Source organism: Podarcis vaucheri (assembly GCF_965113315.1).
Source record: "Podarcis vaucheri genome assembly, chromosome: 2".
In the NCBI taxonomy this organism is placed as follows: domain Eukaryota; kingdom Metazoa; phylum Chordata; class Lepidosauria; order Squamata; family Lacertidae; genus Podarcis; species Podarcis vaucheri.
Genome location: NC_138760.1, coordinates 42,623,740 through 42,641,615, shown reverse-complemented (window position 1 = coordinate 42,641,615; position 17,876 = coordinate 42,623,740). Strand labels below are relative to the sequence as shown.

The following is a 17,876-nucleotide window of genomic DNA, read 5'->3' as shown; positions in this document are numbered from 1 at the left end:
CAAAAGTGGTGTTCCATAGCACAGGACCAGTGACACATAAGTGCCTAATTTCTGGTTGAGGTCAACAGTAGGAGGACAACTAACTAACTGTGGTCTTCTGAACAATCTCATTTTACCAAATCCCCCTTTTTTTCTAGTTTTGCAGCTGATGCTATCTATTTTCTGTTGCTTTTCAATAGGTGGCCTTCTCAGTCCAGTTGGCTGCCCCTCCCACTGCTTTTGCTTCTCTTTGGTTCTGTCTCATGAAACACCCCTCCCACCCCAGCAGCTATTGTCCCACCCCTGGATTCAGAAGCCTTATGTTGTCACCGCAGGCTGTCCTTTCTATGGGTCTCTTTTTTGTCACACAGAAGTCTCCCACCAAGCCAGACTTTCTCTCACTTTCCGCTCTGCCTGTGCACCAACGCGGTTTGGAAAAACACCTTGGGTTGCATCGTGGGATACTTTGCCTTTCAGGAAGAAGCTGGCTCAGCGTCTCCAAGAATCAGAGGAGCAGATAGAAGCTGTCAATTCTAAGTGTGCTTCCCTAGAGAAGACTAAGCAAAGGCTGCAGGGAGAAGTTGATGACCTCATGATCGACGTAGAGAGGTCCAATGCAGCTTGCGCAGCCCTGGACAAAAGGCAGAGGAACTTCGATAAGGTTTCCTTTTCTTATTGGGTAGCGGGCAGACATTTTGCAGGAAGGGCAAACAATTTGTGCTTGTTTACAGTTGTAATCTTGGGAACTTCCAGGGCTGTCTTTTGGCATTTCTGTGAATTCAGCACAAGGCTTCTATGAGAGTAGATCAATTCCACCCTTACTCATACGTTTGTTTGGTAGCATTGTAGCCTGTATAAAGTTTATATACATGCAGCATTAGACTTTTCAATAGTAGTAGTAGTATTGAATAATATGCACTTCAGTGGTATATTTTGAGCTGTGTGAAGCAGGCACGTTCTTCAGAAGTAGAAATCCTGTAGGGGGCAGGCTCATCTCTAGCTACAACAGACTAGTACAGAAAAAAACCACAATTCTACATTGTCCTTATTAAATTGGTTGCTGTCTGCAACTCATTATAACCTCTTTGGTCTAGAAATCAAAACTGCATCCTTATGTTTATCCCTGAAGATTGATTGAACACAATACAGTTGGACGTTGCTTATTATACATCCTTAGTGAAAGTAGTTTGTTATAACTGAGCGGTTGCTGAGGAACCATTCAGACAGTGTGAATGAGTTGCAGTGATTTTGAGCTCATTTGGGTGGGGGGGGGGAGGAATGAAAGTTCAGGAGTGTTCCTCCCCACACCATTGGTGGGCCATGGCAGACTCACTTCGCAGCAGTGGCAGGCAACACTAGTCCTCTCAGCAGACTGGTGATGCCCCCCCCTTTTATTTTCGCACAATGCTTGAGATACTAAAATTGTCAAGATACTTAAATTGCAGTTGTCTCAGAAGCCAGATGCTGCTCAGAGAACCAGCCCCGGGGGGGGGGGTGATTAAAGAGGTACCGGGACATGGGAGCCCTAGCACCTGCATAAGGATGCCAGGTGCCGTCACCTGCCCTGTGAAAGGCTCATATGTGATACACAACATTTCTCGTCAGTCATAGATCCAGGAGTGGGCAGTGTGGTGAGACAGAGCCACAGAGCCAAACTTTCGACACCGGTATTGCGGCAGCCTACCTGGATTGTGCTGGGGTGGGAAAGGTCAGCTGTGAAGCTGGGGCTGTGTGGGTGCAGTGGTGGAGTCTATCTGATGTTTCCACCAGTATGTCCAGAATACCACAACACACACGTAACCGGCTGTAAAGTAACATAACATTCTAACATAACATAAAAACATATAGAAGGTTAATAGTAATATGATATGTTATTGCCATCAGGAACAGTGCTTTGCAAATTTTTGATATGACGATTAGATTACAGTTTCATTATATACAGTGGTACCTCGGGTTACATACGCTTCAGGTTACAGACTCCACTAACCCAGAAATATTACCTCAGGTTAAGAACTTTGCTTCAGGATGAGAACAGAATTTGTGCTCCGGTGGTGCGGCAACAGCAGGAGGCTCCATTAGCTAAAGTGGTGCTTCAGGTTAAGTACAGTTTCAGGTTAAGAACGGACCTCTGGAACGAATTAAGTACTTAACCCGAAGTACCACTGTATGTTATGTTACTTTACAGCCAGTTACGTGTGTGTTGTGGTATTCTGAACATGATTTACATAATGAGGCAATTGTGGTGTGTGTCCACCAGTATGTCAGCACAGCCCCAACCTCTCCACAGCACAGTCCTGTCCCAGCCCTATCCAGCTACGTTGCAGCACCACCAGCGTTGGAAGGGCAGCTCCACCACACCGCTACTGCATACCCCTGAGTCAAGCACAATGTTGTGTTCCTGTGCTATATGAGCCTATTTGTTACCTAGGTGCTAGCAGAATGGAAGCAAAAATACCAGGAATGTCAGGCTGAACTGGAAGCTTCCCAGAAGGAGTCACGGTCCATGAGCACTGAAATTTTCAAAATGAAGAATGCTTATGAGGAAGTGTTGGACCAGCTTGAGGCTGTCAGGCGAGAGAACAAGAATTTGCAACGTAAGCTTCTTTTTCCTGCAGACTTTAATCTAATGTAAGGCATCTGTAACGGTAGATTCACATGACCACTTTTCTCCTGCTTAGTAGTACTGGCCAAAGAACAGGTCTGCTGCTTTTACAGGTTCAGGGTAGGGAGATGTTATTCAGCAGTGCGGTAACTTCCAGCTGATTGCTGCAAAGGTCTGTATCCTGCCTTTTTTCCAGACTCAAGGAGGCTTATGCAAATTAAAACACAGATAAAATACAGAAAGCTTAAAACATATAAAAATAACAGTTTAAAAGTAATTAAACTGTAGTAGCATTAAAGGTAAAGGGACCCCTGACCATTAGGTCCAGTTGTGGACGACTCTGGGGTTGCGGCGCTCATCTCGCTTTACTGGCCGAGGGAGCCGGTGTACAGCTTCCGAGTCATGTGGCCAGCATGACTAAGCTGCTTCTGGCGATCCAGAGCAGCGCACGGAAACACCGTTTACCTTCCCACTGGAGCGGTACCTATTTATCTGCTTCCACTTTGATGTGCTTTCGAACTGCTAAGTGGGCAAAAGCTGGGACCAAGCAACGGGAGCTCATCCGGCGCGGGGATTCAAACTGCCGACCTTCTGATCGGCAAGTCCTAGGCTCTGTGGTTTAACCCACAGCGCCACCCGCGTTAAAGCACTATAAAAACAAATCTTTTAAAATATAGTGAAAACTGCAGAGCAGTGTTAAAAACTCTTTCCTTAAAAACAACAAATATATAAATTCAGGCTGTGTGTGTGTGTGTTACAAAAATCTTTTTATTATTAAAAAAATCTTTGCGTCTACTGTCCTGTGGGGGAGGGGGGAAATCATACTTCAATTAAAGTGAAACATTAGGTATCATATTACTAAAGATTGTAACCATTACAATAAATTACACAATTTCTACCTGCAGAGGAAATTTCTGACCTGACTGAACAGATAGCTGAAGCTGGCAAAAGCAACCATGAATTAGAGAAAGCAAAGAAGCAGATTGAACAAGAGAAGTCAGACCTCCAAGCTGCCTTGGAAGAAGCAGAGGTGAATACGAACACTTCAGAGACAGTATTAATTGGCACTCGCTATACATGGTGTGTCCCTGCCCCCCAGAGGCAGTACAAGGATAAGGACAAAGGTGGCATATCTTGGGGGGGGGAATCCCTAGCCCATTGCTTGAAGTTAGTTTTCTGAGAGCAGTGTGTCAATTTTCATAGTGAAGAATTGGACTGCTAGCAATCTGGAGCTTTGGGAAGGTTTTTAGTGCCACCTTCTGGTTAAAAATAGAACAAATGATTAAATTGAGAAGGCTCATTAGCTACATTGCAAAGGGCAAGCCAAACTAGAAATGCTAATTGCATTTCCCTCTGATGACTGGGAACATGGACTGTGCAAACGCCTAAGAATAACAGGAATTGTCAAAAGCCTTCCAGTCTTAATTGTATTATTGTTGGGTAACATTTTCATTTATAAAATATGTTAATTTTAGAAGAAAATAGTTTCAAGATGATTAATTTGAACAAAATAATTTTCGTGGGGGGACCATTGACACTACTTAATTACTAAGTGTTTTATTATAAATACAAAATGTTTTATTTATTATTCAGAATGTTTGGGATGTTTCCATTTTACAAGTTGCATCTATGATCTTACAGTGTGTCCATGTTTTCCCCCAAACAATATTTTTTTAAAAAATTAACTGTGCTTGGGGTATATATTTCTCTCCTGAGCTGACAATGGAATACTATGAAGCCTGCTTTCATAGTTAAATACCAATCCATAATTGAAACAAATAATGTTGTTTCATTGATGAAAGGGATCTTTGGAACATGAAGAAGGGAAAATCCTGCGTGTCCAACTAGAACTGAACCAGGTGAAGTCTGAGATTGACAGGAAGGTTGCAGAGAAGGATGAGGAAATTGAACAACTGAAGAGGAATCACCAGAGAATGGGAGAGTCCATGCAGAGCACACTGGATGCTGAAGTCAGGAGCAGAAATGATGCTCTGCGGCTTAAGAAGAAAATGGAGGGGGATCTAAATGAAATGGAAATCCAGTTGAGCCATGCCAACCGCCAAAGCGCAGAGACACAAAAACATCTGAGGAACATCCAAGGGCAACTGAAGGTCAGCCTAACTGCATACACATGTTGGGGGCTTTGGCTTTGTAACAATTTGCATGAATTCATTTTGTGGTGGAGTAGGGAACAGAACTGAAATTTAACTAACCTCTGTACAGTGGTACCTCGGGTTACATATGCTTCAGGTTACAAGCCGCCCAGAGTGGCTGGGGAAACCCAGCCAGATGGGAGGGGTATAAATAATAAATTATTATTATTATTACATATGCTTCAGGTTACAGACTCCGCTAACCCAGAAATATTACCTCGGGTTAAGAACTTTGCTTCAGGGTGAGAACAGAAATTGTGCAGCAGCGGGTGGTGCTTCAGGTTAAGAACAGTTTCAGGTTAAGAACGGACCTCCGGAACGAATTAAGTACTTAACCCAAGGTACCACTGTAATGTGTCGTGTTAAAAATGTGTTTTTACTCTTTCTGTGCATCACAAAAGAGAGAGGCAATGAAAGGGTTATTCAGCGCCAAAGGAGATTATGAAAGGCATGCTTAAAAAAAACAAATGTGAAGGTAATACAAGTTTATCAAATGCTATTGGCCATGATGGTAAAAGGATAAAAAGTCAAGTTCCCAGCATACTTAAATTATGTCTTCTAGGACTGAATAATTGCCTTGTTTCACTAGACTTGGTTTGATCCTTGTCATAAAGATTCACCCAGCTATTGTTCAAAGAAAACTTCAAAACTATAACGTTTGTCTCTCTACCCTTCACCCAAGGGACTCAAGTTGCATGCTAGCCTTATTGCTTGTTATAATATCCTGGTGTGTTCCGATCCTTATTGTATGCTGCCCTGATAGCTTTACTGCTTGGGTGCCCCTTAAACCTTTTGAGTAAAATAAAATGAATAAATAGCAGTTCTGTGAATGAGGAAGACTGACTGAGACTTGTCGAGACTTGACCAAAGTTGCCCAGTGAGCCTTGTGCTGCAATCCCAACCCTGACTCTGCAGTGGGGGGGGGGAGGCTCAGATCCAGCAGATGTACTCAACCACTGGCTTTTGCCATGACAGAGGCCCCCAGTGTAGCTGCAGAAAGCATGGCAAAGGCAGGGCTACCGGTGGCAGAGGGTCCTGCAACAGGGCGCTTGGGTTGGGTGGAACAGAGATGGGCTGCCAATGATCCGCTGTATCGTAGGCTGCTCCAGTTCCCAGAGAGGGGGTCCAATTTGGGCCTGGAGCTGCAGCACCAAAAAAAAAAAAAGGCATGCAAGCCAGTGGGGCCAACAGGAATTCAGATGCAGTGGGGCCTCAGCTACTCTGTCCCACCCCTGTGTTCCTGGCCAGTTAGGATTCCTTTGCCCATTGTCTGGGAATTTGCATCTTGGCTTCCTGTTTTCCAAAAACAGCTTTCAAATAAATAAAACAAACATGCTGGTTGGTATATATTTTAAAACAAAGCTGTAAAAGGGTTTAAGCAAGGGTCATGATCATTGGATTACAAATTCTCTGGCTTTGATTAAAGGGTGTGTTACAAGCCTCTTCCCCATGCTCTACCCCCAAAAGAAAAAATAATAATATGCCATGTCAGTTTTAATTTTTCACAGACAGTGGGAGAATATCCACTTGGATATTCTGAGATGTGGTGTCTTTTTGCAAACCACAGGATTCCCAGCTTCACCTGGATGACGCTATGAGAGGCAACGATGACTTGAAGGAGCAGCTGGCTATGGTAGAACGCAGGAACAACCTGATGACGACTGAGCTTGAGGAGATGCGGGCAGCTCTGGAGCAGACGGAGCGTGCTCGCAAAGTGTCTGAACAAGAGCTGGCAGATGCCAGTGAGCGTGTGCAACTGCTGCATTCCCAGGTACATAGTCATAGGAACATAGGTAGCTGCCTTACACTGAGTCAGAACATTGGCTCATCTAGCTCAGTATTGTCCCCACTGACTGAGATGCCATCAGGGATTGAAGCTGGGACCTTCCCCGTGCAACCTCAGATGCTCTGCCTCTGAGCTACAGTCCTCTTTCCCCCCAGAGTGAGAGGCCAAAACTCCCTGAGGCTGGAAGCAAAACGCTTTCTCATCCCCAGCTAGTCTGAGCCAGAAGGCAGAACCTGCCCATTCATTCATCCCTGGAGAAATGCAATAGGATACGTCTCCTCACATGTCCAGTATCTCGGGTCTTGGTTGTGGCGAGCAAATGCAATTGCATTAGATAACGCAGGGCAGTAACTGCTGACTGTGCCCACAGAACACAACCCTTCTCAGCACAAAGAAGAAGCTGGAGACGGACCTTGCTCAGTTCCAAGGAGAAATTGACGATGCCATCCAGGAGGCACGGAATGCGGAGGAGAAGGCCAAAAAGGCAATTACAGATGTAAGTGCTCCATCTTGTTTGCTGCAGGCCCCATTCTACCATGGGTTGGTGATTCCATCTGGGAAGCCATTTGTATGATTTTCACAATGATAGCTGAAACTCTCATATTTTTGCATCAATACTTGCGACACCCGCTTAGCTACTACATTTGTTGCTCAAGTTTAGTCTAGCCAACCAGTGGTTTCTTCTATTTATGGAGGCAGGGAACTCCTCCTCCCAGGCTGTCCATGGTTGGCCATATTCCTCAGTTGGCTGCTACAGCTGTTGCTGCTTCTGCTTCCGATGATCTTCCTTCTCCTGGGGCATATACATAATGTAGGGAGGAAGCATGTTATCACAGAAATAATTGGCAATACCTCTCAAGGGAGAGAATATACCATCTAAGGCCCACTATATCCCTTACCTATCTGCTCGTTAATCATTTGTTACCAAACTCAAGTGGTTAAGGTTATGAATACTTCAGACCACACTTCGAAGCAACTTTTTTTCAACTTAGGGAAGTCAGCATAGTGCCCTCCAGATGTTGTTGGACTATGGCTCCCATCAGCCTCAGCCAGCATAGTGGTCAAGGATGATGGGCACTATGATAGCTACCACTTCTTTAACTGATGATGAATTCTGGTTTTCCCCATATACAGTACTGGCTTTCTTGCATAGTAGAAGAAATTAATAGATGCTTGTTTGTGTGGTAGAAATCCTTTAAAATTGGAGCGGTTTCTTTCTCTCTTCTTTAGAGTTTGACTAAAGAACCAGCTGTTTCTAAAGAACAGGTTTTTGTTTTACTCCATTTATGTAGTGTGGTTAGCAGTACATTATATACGGTGGCGCTGTGGGTAAAACCTCAGCGCCTAGGACTTGCCGATCGTCAGGTCGGCGGTTCGAATCCCCGCGGCGGGGTGCGCTCCCGTTGCTCAGTCCCAGCGCCTGCCAACCTAGCAGTTCGAAAGCACCCCCGGGTGCAAGTAAATAAATAGGGACCGCTTACTAGCAGGAAGGTAAACGGCGTTTCTGTGTGCTGCGCTGGCTCGCCAGATGCAGCTTGTCACACTAGCCACATGACCCGGAAGTGTCTTCGGACAGCGCTGGCTCCCCGCCTCTTAAATGAGATGGGCGCGCATCTCCAGAGTCAGACACGACTGGCCCGTACGGGCAGGGGTACCTTTACCTTTTTATACAAATATCACTGTAGCAACACCTAGTGTCAAAATCAAGCATTAGAGCAGAAATTCAGTGCACTTAACCAAAATAAAATAATATTTTTTTAAAATCACTCAAGGCGCTTCCAGATTGTAACTATTTTGGAGGGAATTCAATCACATCTTGGCAATTTAAGGCTGTGCAATTGAAGCTGACATAGCACTCTTGTGAAACAAACCCATTTCCCTAAAAGATCTGACTTTCCCCCCTGTAACTGATGCGCAAAGTGTGGGATAATGTTTGCTTGACACAATGTCATTTGATCTCCCCACAAACAAATCTGGATAAATGTTCATTAAATAACCTCTCCACAAATAAATCAGACTGAGTGCTTATTAAGCAGGACATCTGGAAGCAACCTCATATATTCCAATCCAGAGAGGATGCTCTAAAGTCTGGACCCCAATCCAACTAACCAACCAACCATAGAAAGACAAACCAAATGAACTATGTAAACACACCCTGGTGAGCAGTGAGTACAGAATCTACAACACTAAAAATAATGTTGGGAGCTGTGCAGAGAAGTGTGCACTTACTGATGTTACCATCTAATTAGGCAGCCATGATGGCAGAGGAGCTGAAGAAGGAGCAAGACACCAGTGCCCACCTGGAGAGGATGAAGAAGAACCTGGAGCAGACAGTGAAGGATCTGCAGCACCGTCTGGATGAAGCAGAGCAGCTGGCCCTGAGAGGTGGCAAGAAGCAACTCCAGAAACTGGAGGCCAGGGTACACTGCCAGAGCTCATTTATCAGGGTTGCTTGAGCTTGTCATAGTGACTGATTACAAGCAGCGGTTCATGCACAGGGCTTCCACTGGGGGGGTCTGGTTAGGTGAATCCTGCCCACACTGATTTTGGAGGTACCTTTTCAACATGATAATGCCCATTTAAGTTTTCAAAGATGTATTGACCCTTCCCCGTAAAGTCTGATCTCTATATCAGAATATTCTGTTGTAGGTACACGAGTTAGAAAATGAGCTTGATGCCGAACAGAAGAGAGGAGTTGAGGCAATCAAAGGAGTGCGAAAATATGAGCGGAGAGTCAAAGAAATCACTTATCAGGTAACGGTGTCTTATTCCATTTATTGAACTCCTGGGATTCTCCTCCATTACTATCATTCTCTTTATCTGAGAAAGACAGAAGCAGGTCAGCACAACATATTTACCATGGAACCAGATGAGAGGCAACCCAGGACTTAAATCTTTTTCCCCCATTTTTTTTTTATTGAGTTTCAAAGAAAACATTGCAACGAGGTTAAAATACATCTAACACTCAACTGAGTGGTGTGTGCAGAAAGTGCCTTCACAGTTGGAGGCAATATATCTCTGAATACTAGTTGCTGGAAGCAGTGGCGTCGCAACGGGGGTGCAGTGCGCCCCGGGTGCCATGTCTTGGGGGGTGACAAGAAGACACCCTGCGGGGGCTCGGCCCACAGTGGCGGTGTGAGCAGCCATTGCGCTGTTGCAGCCACATAATAATAATAATAATAATAATAATAATAATAATAATAATAAATTTTTATTTATATCCCGCCCTCCCCAGCCGAAGCCGGGCTCAGGGCGGCTAACAACACTAAAAAAGTGCAACAATATAAAAACATCATAAGAATTAATTAAAATCAAAATTAATGGCAACCATAAACTAAAGTATTGTAAAGATTGCTGAAGGAGGGAGTCAGGCTGTGCCCTAGCCAAAGGCCTGGTGGAACAGCTCTGTCTTGCAGGCCCTGCGGAAAGATGTCAAATCCTGCAGGGCCCTTGTCTCTTGTGACAGAGCGTTCCACCAGGTTGGAGCCGCAGCCGAAAAAGCCCTGGCTCTAGTTGAGGCCAGCCTAACCTCTCTGTGGCCTGGGACCTTCAAGATGTTTTTATTAGAGGACCGTAAGTTCCTCTGTGGGGCATACCAGGAGAGGCGGTCCCGTAGATACGAGGGTCCTAGGCCGTATAGGGCTTTAAAGGTTAAAACCAGCACCTTAAACCTGATCCTGTACTCCACTGGGAGCCAGTGCAGCTGGTATAGCACCGGATGAATGTGATCCCGCAGCGAAGACCCCGTAAGGAGTCTCGCTGCGGCATTCTGCACCCGCTGGAGTTTCTGGGTCAGTCTCAAGGGCAGCCCCACGTAGAGCGAGTTACAATAATCCAGTCTGGAGGTGACCGTCGCGTGGATCACAGTGGCTAGGTCAGGGCGAGAGAGGTAAGGGGCCAACTGCTTAGCTTGGCGGAGATGAAAAAATGCCGCCTTTGTTATAGCTGCAATCTGCGCCTCCATAGAGAGGGAGGTATCGAAGATTACACCCAAACTCTTAACGGACGGTGCTGGCACTAATTGCACCCCCGCAAGAGATGGGAGTTGCCCCCTCAATCCCATATCGTCCCGTCCCAGCCAGAGGACCTCTGTCTTCGAAGGATTTAACTTCAACCGGCTCCCACGTAACCATCCAGCCACAGCTTCCAAGCATCTGATCAGTGTGTCTGGGGCCAAGTCAGGATGGCCATCCATCAACAGATAGAGTTGGGTGTCATCGGCATACTGATGGCAGCCCAGCCCAAAACTCCGGACAAGCTGGGCGAGGGGGCGCATAAAGATGTTAAAAAGCATCGGGGAGAGAATCGCACCCTGAGGCACTCCACACACCAAGGAGTGGCGGGATGACAGTTCCCCCCCAAGCGCCACCCTCTGTCCCCGACCAGAGAGAAACGAGCGCAGCCATTGAAGGACTGCGCCCTGGATCCCCACGTCGGCGAGGCAGTGGTCCAAAAGTTCGTGATCGACCATGTCGAAAGCTGCTGACAGATCTAGAAGAATCAGCAGCCCCGACCCGCCTCGGTCCAGCTGTCTACGGAGATCATCTGTTAGGGCGACCAGAGCCGTCTCGGTCCCATGACCAGCGCGGAAGCCGGACTGGAATGGATCCAGAGCCGATGTTTCATCCAGAAACCTACCAAGCTGTTCAGCAACCGCTCTCTCAATCACCTTGCCCAGGAATGGAAGATTCGAAACTGGGCGGTAATTGGATAGATCTAAGGGATCTAATGATGTTTTCTTTAAGAGCGGACGCACCACTGCCTCCTTCAGTTCCCCTGGGAATGTCCCGGTGCCAAGGGACAAATTGATGATATCCCCCAGGGGGGCCCGCACCTCGTCTGGACATGCTCTAATCAGCCAAGACGGGCACGGGTCGAGAGGACAAGTGGTGGGCTTTCCAGCTCGGAGGAGTCTGTCCACATCGGCTGGGGATATCCGGTCAAAGTGGTCCAATACTGGACCCGAGGACAGTCGAGGGGCCTCCAGTTCTTTTATTGTATCCAAATTGGCAGGGAGGTCATGGCGGAGCGACAGGACCTTCTCCGCAAAAAAGCTCGCAAATGCCTCACAGCTATGTGTCGAATTGTTATTTAAATTTGGCTGTCCTTCGAGGGACGTTAAAGACCGAATTATACTAAATAATTGTGCCGGGCGAGAGCTAGCGGATGCAATGGAGGCCGAGAAGTAGGACTTCTTGGCGGCCTTCACTGCCATCTCGTAGGTTTTCATAAAAACCCTATAAGATGTTCTTGAGGCTCCGTCACGGGCACCCCGCCATACTCGCTCTAGCCGTCTGAGGTCCCGCTTCATTTTCCGGAGCTCCTCAGTAAACCAGGGAGCCCGGTTTCTGCGGGGTCGCAGAGGGCGCTTAGGTGCGATCTCATTGATGGCTGCCAGGAGCTGGGTATTCCAGCCCTCAACAAGCTCAGTCAATGAGTCGCCAGGGGGAGAAAGGTCCCGCAAGGCTTGACGGAATCTATCAGGGTCCATCAGCCTCCGCGGGCGAGCCCAAATCGGCTCACCACCTAAGCAGGGTGGGGGTGGAACATCAATCCTGGCTTTCAGAGCATAGTGATCCGACCATGGCACCTTCATCGAAGGAGACAGGATCACATCTATACCGACGCCAAAGATCAGATCCAGCGTGTGGCCTGCTTGATGTGTGGGGCCCGAAACAAACTGGGAGAGCCCTAGTGTCGCCATGGAAGACACCAGGTCCAGAGCCTGTGAGGAGGGAGTGGCATCGGCATGGATGTTGAAGTCCCCCAATACCAATAGGTTAGGGAACTCCAAGGCCCAGCCGGCCACCGCCTCCAGCAGGCCTGACAGGGTGGCTGCTGGTGCGCTAGGTGGCCGGTACACCAGCCAGACAGCCAAGCTCACCTCGGAGCCCCACACTAGGCCAACACATTCAATGCCGGGGATCGATGGCGGTGGTAGAGCCCTGAAAGAACAGTCTTCCCGGATTAATAATGCCACCCCTCCCCCCCGGCCCACAGTCCGTGACTGGTGGAGGACGGAGAAACCCGGGGGCGCCATCTCTCATAAGGTAACAGTTACCCCTTCGCGCACCCAGGTCTCCGTCACACAAGCCAGGTCGACCCCCTGCGAGATGATGAAATCTCGCAGGGTGGCGGTTTTGTTGCCTATAGACCTGGCATTGCACAACACCAGTGACTGAGGTGAGTAATCCTTTCTCACCCTACCCTCGTCTCTCGGGATGGGGCGCAGATTGGAAGGGGTACGAGCATATCCGTATCTCGATCCCCTTCGCCTATGCCATCTGCCCCCACCGCCATACCTCCCTCGCCCCTCCACAGTAGGAATCCCAGGCCTCATACTCGCCTCCATTTACAAAGTATAAAAGCAAACAAACAAACAAACAGGGAAAAAAACAATTACACCAAAGCAAAACCAATCCCCACCCCACTCAACAAACCGTCCCACCCCAACCCAAAATAAAACAAAACAAAATAAGAATACATGGATAAAAAACCACCGTTTCTGGTGGTACAACAAAGTAAAAAATAAAAACACTTTTAAAACACTTTAAAATATATAACACGATTAAACATTTGCTGCCACAGCAGCAGTGTCCTTAGAGTTGTGATGGTGGTGAGTCTGGGGCCTGCCCCCAGGCCCAAGGTGGAGAATGGGCTTGCAGGGGGAGCGGTCCTCCCCAAGACTCACCGGCAGAGCGGCAGCAGCGATGTCCCGAGGCCTCCTTGGGGCCTTATATGCTGAGGTGGAGTCTGGGGCCCGCCCCCAGGCCCAAGGTGGAGAATGGGCTTGCAGGGGGAGCCGTCCTCCCCAAGACTCACCGGCAGAGCAGGTGGAGGATCCTTTGTTTGCGGCTGCAGCCACAAGCAGAGGATCCTGGTGCTGGCGGCAAACCACTATGTACAGCGCATGTGCAGTGTCGCACGCATGCACTGTACGTAACAACACCACACATGCGCTGTACATAGCAGTTTGCCACCGGTACCGCTTGAGCGCCGTATGGATAGCAATGGGATCCATCCGTGCCTCTACAGTCGCATGTAGAGGATCCTCCATTTGGGGCAACCACAAGCAGAGGATTCCAGCACTGTCCATATGGCACTGGAGTGGCGCCGCTGGCAAAGCGCTATGTACAGCACATGTGCAGCATCGCTATGTACAGCGCTGTGTTGTACGTAGCGATGCCGCACATGCGCCCTACATAGCAGTGCCCTGCCCTGGGTGTCACAACCCATTTGTTCGCCCCTGGCTGCGAGTCACTTGTGGGGAGAGTGCTATTTAACTCTGATCCTGCTTCTGGTCCTCCCATAGGCATCTGGTTGGCCACTGTGAGAACAGGATACTGGACTAGATCAGCAGGGTTCTTATGTACCTGTTCTACCTGTCAACTTCCAGAGGATAACCAAACTCTGATATCCTCTGAAGGCACGCTCTCTGAGCCTTCTAGTGTTAGCATTCCATTTACATTCCATGCAGGCTGAAGAGGATAAGAAGAATGTTTTCAGGCTTCAAGACCTAGTGGACAAGTTGCAGCTGAAGGTGAAAGCGTACAAGAGACAAGCTGAAGAGGCTGTAAGTGCGCAAATCTCAAATGGCTCCCTTCATGCTTAAACCTATACTGACCATCGTTACTCACCCTGCGTTCCTGTGTGAGGAATGGTAGAGCACAATAAAGAAATAAACAGTGATACAAATAATAAAATTAAAATACACTGTCCAAAGAAACACGCAGCTTGAAAAACACCCAGAACTGCTTATCTTTATCTTGTAACCCCTTTCAGGATTACACTAACATAAATCATGACACCTCTTCACCCCTAACCCCACACACTACAGTTAGAAGACCCTGCCCCATAACCCCTATATCCTGGAACCATGCAGAACCACCCATTCCTTATACTACTACTTCCACATGTCAAAGGGGTGTAGTGATAACTCCTTCCCAAACCCCAATTATATCTTACTTGTCTCCTTGACAGTGTTCCACCCACAGAAGTCATACCAATTCTCACATCACAGAACAGCAAGTAGAACCCTTGTCTCTCTTGATGACACAGATTCACTCCCATGCCATTTACTGTAGCACTCAGGCACTTCCCATAGCATTCCTGCATAACTAAGCAGAGGGCAACCATCTCACATGCTTCTAATCTTCCCTTTCCTGTCAGTGTCTCTATTAGACACCATAGATCACACATCATAGATCCTTTCAGAATACAGCTGTCACTTCAGAGAAAGGGTGGAATACATAGCGGTTATCCTCTGCCTCCACAGCTGGAGGCAAGAATGCTTCTGAAAGCCCATAGCTGGAAACCAGAGGAGAGGAGTGCTATTGTGCTCAAATCTTGCTTGCAAATTTCCCACAGGCATCTGGTTGGCCACTGTGAGAACAGAATGCTGGACTAGATGGCCCACTGGCCTGATCCAGCAAGCTCTTCTTACTGTATGTTCTTACACAGGTATAGCTTACCTCCCACAATTTCCAGCATTCTAGTTTGCATGCTATGGTAAACAATAGTTAATGGTTTAAAACAGTAAATGGGTCAATTTGGGCTGCTTTTCCATGATCCCTGTCTTAGTGTTATGTCCAAACAGAGATTACGCTTTGCTTCAGCAAACCACACCTGGTAAGCCAAGAACAAACTTTAGATGAAATAAAAAAAATCCTTCCAGTAGCACCTTAAAGACCAACTAAGTTAGTTCTTGGTATGAGCTTTCGTGTGCATGCACACTTCTTCAGATACCATGCACACGAAAGCTCATACCAAGAACTAACTTAGTTGGTCTTTAAGGTGCTACTGGAAGGATTTTTTTTATTTTGACTATGGCAGACCAACACGGCTACCTATCTGTAACTGAAACTTTAGATGAGTGCAGGTCATTGTTTGTCAGAATCGGAACAAACCATAATCCCTCATTCAGATGCAATGCTAAGCCAGGCATCATGGTTTGTTTCCCCTGCACAATGTCAGGGAGGAGGAAAACAGCCTGGATTGGTGCAGGATGTGAAATCAACATCGTTGTGGGGCGCCTTCGCTGTCCCTTATATACTATAGCTTTGGCTCTGCTTGTGTTGTTGATTTCATGTCACGTTTCTATTCTGCAAGGAGGAGCAAGCCAACACGAACTTTGCCAGGTTCAGGAAGGCTCAGCATGAGCTGGAAGAAGCTGAAGAGCGAGCAGACATTGCTGAATCCCAGGTCAATAAGCTGCGAGCCAAGAGCCGTGACATTGGGGGAAAGGTAAGTGTCTTGGTGGGGTGGGATGATGTACTGGCATAGAAGGAAACTTTTCTCTGTACAAGGATAACACCTTCTGTCTTTCAGTTGGTACTGTTAATCTGCTTGGGTTCAAATTCCTACCTAGCTCTTCTAAGAAGTAGCCCCAAAGTGAAACAGTATATTTTCCTCCATGAAGTTTAAATTGCCTTTGAGCCTTCCACTTGCTATTGAACACTTGGCATTTGTTAGTGGTGAAATGAACAGGAGAGCATTTGCAATGCAAATTAGTATTCAGGTCAATGTAAGTTTCATATTCACATTAAAAAGAAATTGTCACTCTAAGGCTGCAATCTTATGCATACTTACATCAGAGTAAGTATCACTGAACTCAGTGAGGCTTATTTCTGAGTCTTTGGCAATCACTTGTAGCCGAGTAAGATTGTCTTCCATAAACATGGTTATAACAATGAGTCTGTAAGTGACTGTGGAGGCCAATTCTGGATCCACATGTCCTTCCACAGTGGGGACATTGGTTTCCGGGTGGGAGTTGATCACGGTGTGGATTTGCCAAGCGTGCCTTCCTCTTAGCACATTTCTCTCCTGCGTCCTGAGTTTGAGTGTCTTCAAAACGCATGACACCTTTGGTAAAGGCTGTTCTCTAACTGGCCAGTGTTTCCCAGTTGTCAGTGTTTATACTACATATTTTTTAGATTTGCCTTGAGACAGTCTTTAAACCTCTTTTGTTGACCACCAGCATTACGCTTTCCATTTTTAAGTTTGGAATAGAGAAGTTGCTTTGGAAGACGATCATCAGGCATCCGCACATGGCCAGTCCAAACAAAGTTGATGTTGAAGAATCATAGCTTCAACACTGGTGATCTTTGCATCTTCCAGTACACTGAGTATTTCTGAGTAGACATGTGTAGGATTGCATTGTACACCTAATGTGGCTGGGGCAACCCAGTCAGATGGGTGGGGTACCAGTAATACAACAACAATATATGTAACAAGATGCCCAATGTATGGTAATTTTCCACCTTTCCACTACTTGGCTCCATGAACAAGAACACCAATGTAAACATTTTACATTTGAATATTTGAATTCTCCTCCCTTGACTTGATAGTAAGCTTTGCAACCTATCCATCCATTTAAGTGTAGAGAAATATTATCAAGAACAGTCATGAGCTATCCTCCAATAAATTTGAAATGGCGGGAGATAGACACATACATATGGTACAAATATCTTCAATAAATATTGGAGTGTTAAGTACTAACAGATTTGTAAAGCCAGAAGCAATGACTGAGATCATGTTCTCCGATCTCCTTACAAACATGTGCTCCATAATTTCACGGCAGCATCTTCTCTCTGCTTCATGGCTCTTAAAACAAATAGGAATTGTGTCCAGACTAGAGTGAAATCTGGAAGCCTGGGCTGCAGACTGGCAAGGATCTTCTTTCCCCTCTTCTTTTGATTTCTCTCCTTTACCTTGCTGCTTCTCCCTCATATTATGCTTCTGAGCCAAGGAAATAAAAGCAGACAATTCCAGTTGCTGTGGTGGCAGCAGTCCCACCACAGTTTGTGGCGGGGAGAGGGAGAGTAGAATAAGACAGAGCAATTCTCCCACACCAGAAAAATAATGCAAGAGGGAGAATTCCTGCCTGTTAGTCCCTTGACATACTCTTGCTACCTACACTGTTCACATATAAACTGTTCTGTTACCTCATTATCTTCTACATTTGAATTTATTTTTGTACAGAAATCGGAAGAATGAGACGAACTGCTCCTGAAAAGATTCCACACAATGTGGAATTCTTCACAGTGAATGTACATGTAAATCATTGAACCTGAATAAAAATACATTTTAAGCAACATATTTCAGTTGTGACCTTTTAATGTTTCATCAAAAATCGGAGGCGCCTGTGAGAAATTGTGAAGACTCCCATGGGAATGCGGGCATCAAGCGTACTTTCAGAATTCTTGAGAGCTGGGTAACTGCAGTCAGCTGTGTGAACGGTGGCGTGCATTTGTGAACATGTATAATTTTGCTTGTTTCACTCGTTTGCTTATTTATTTAATTTAATTTATATCCCACACTTCATTATAAAATAATTCTAGGGCAGCAATTACAAATG

The 17,876-nt window shown here is 46.4% G+C and overlaps 1 protein-coding gene across 1 annotated transcript in view; it reads left to right on the top strand.

The window, feature by feature from the left end:
* The window catches only part of LOC309520984 (myosin-4-like), a 42,997-nt gene extending 25,380 nt beyond the window's left edge, over window positions 1-17,617 (top strand). Inside the window, exons 30-40 of the mRNA XM_082203074.1 lie at window positions 457-640; window positions 2,408-2,573; window positions 3,487-3,611; window positions 4,384-4,692; window positions 6,302-6,505; window positions 6,891-7,016; window positions 8,770-8,940; window positions 9,170-9,274; window positions 13,998-14,093; window positions 15,629-15,763; window positions 17,501-17,617. Of these exons, the coding sequence (XP_082059200.1) occupies window positions 457-640; window positions 2,408-2,573; window positions 3,487-3,611; window positions 4,384-4,692; window positions 6,302-6,505; window positions 6,891-7,016; window positions 8,770-8,940; window positions 9,170-9,274; window positions 13,998-14,093; window positions 15,629-15,763; window positions 17,501-17,515 (1,636 nt within the window). The 3' untranslated portion in view covers window positions 17,516-17,617. The remainder of the gene's footprint in view (window positions 1-456; window positions 641-2,407; window positions 2,574-3,486; window positions 3,612-4,383; window positions 4,693-6,301; window positions 6,506-6,890; window positions 7,017-8,769; window positions 8,941-9,169; window positions 9,275-13,997; window positions 14,094-15,628; window positions 15,764-17,500) is intronic.
* The last annotated feature ends 259 nt before the right edge of the window (window positions 17,618-17,876 follow it).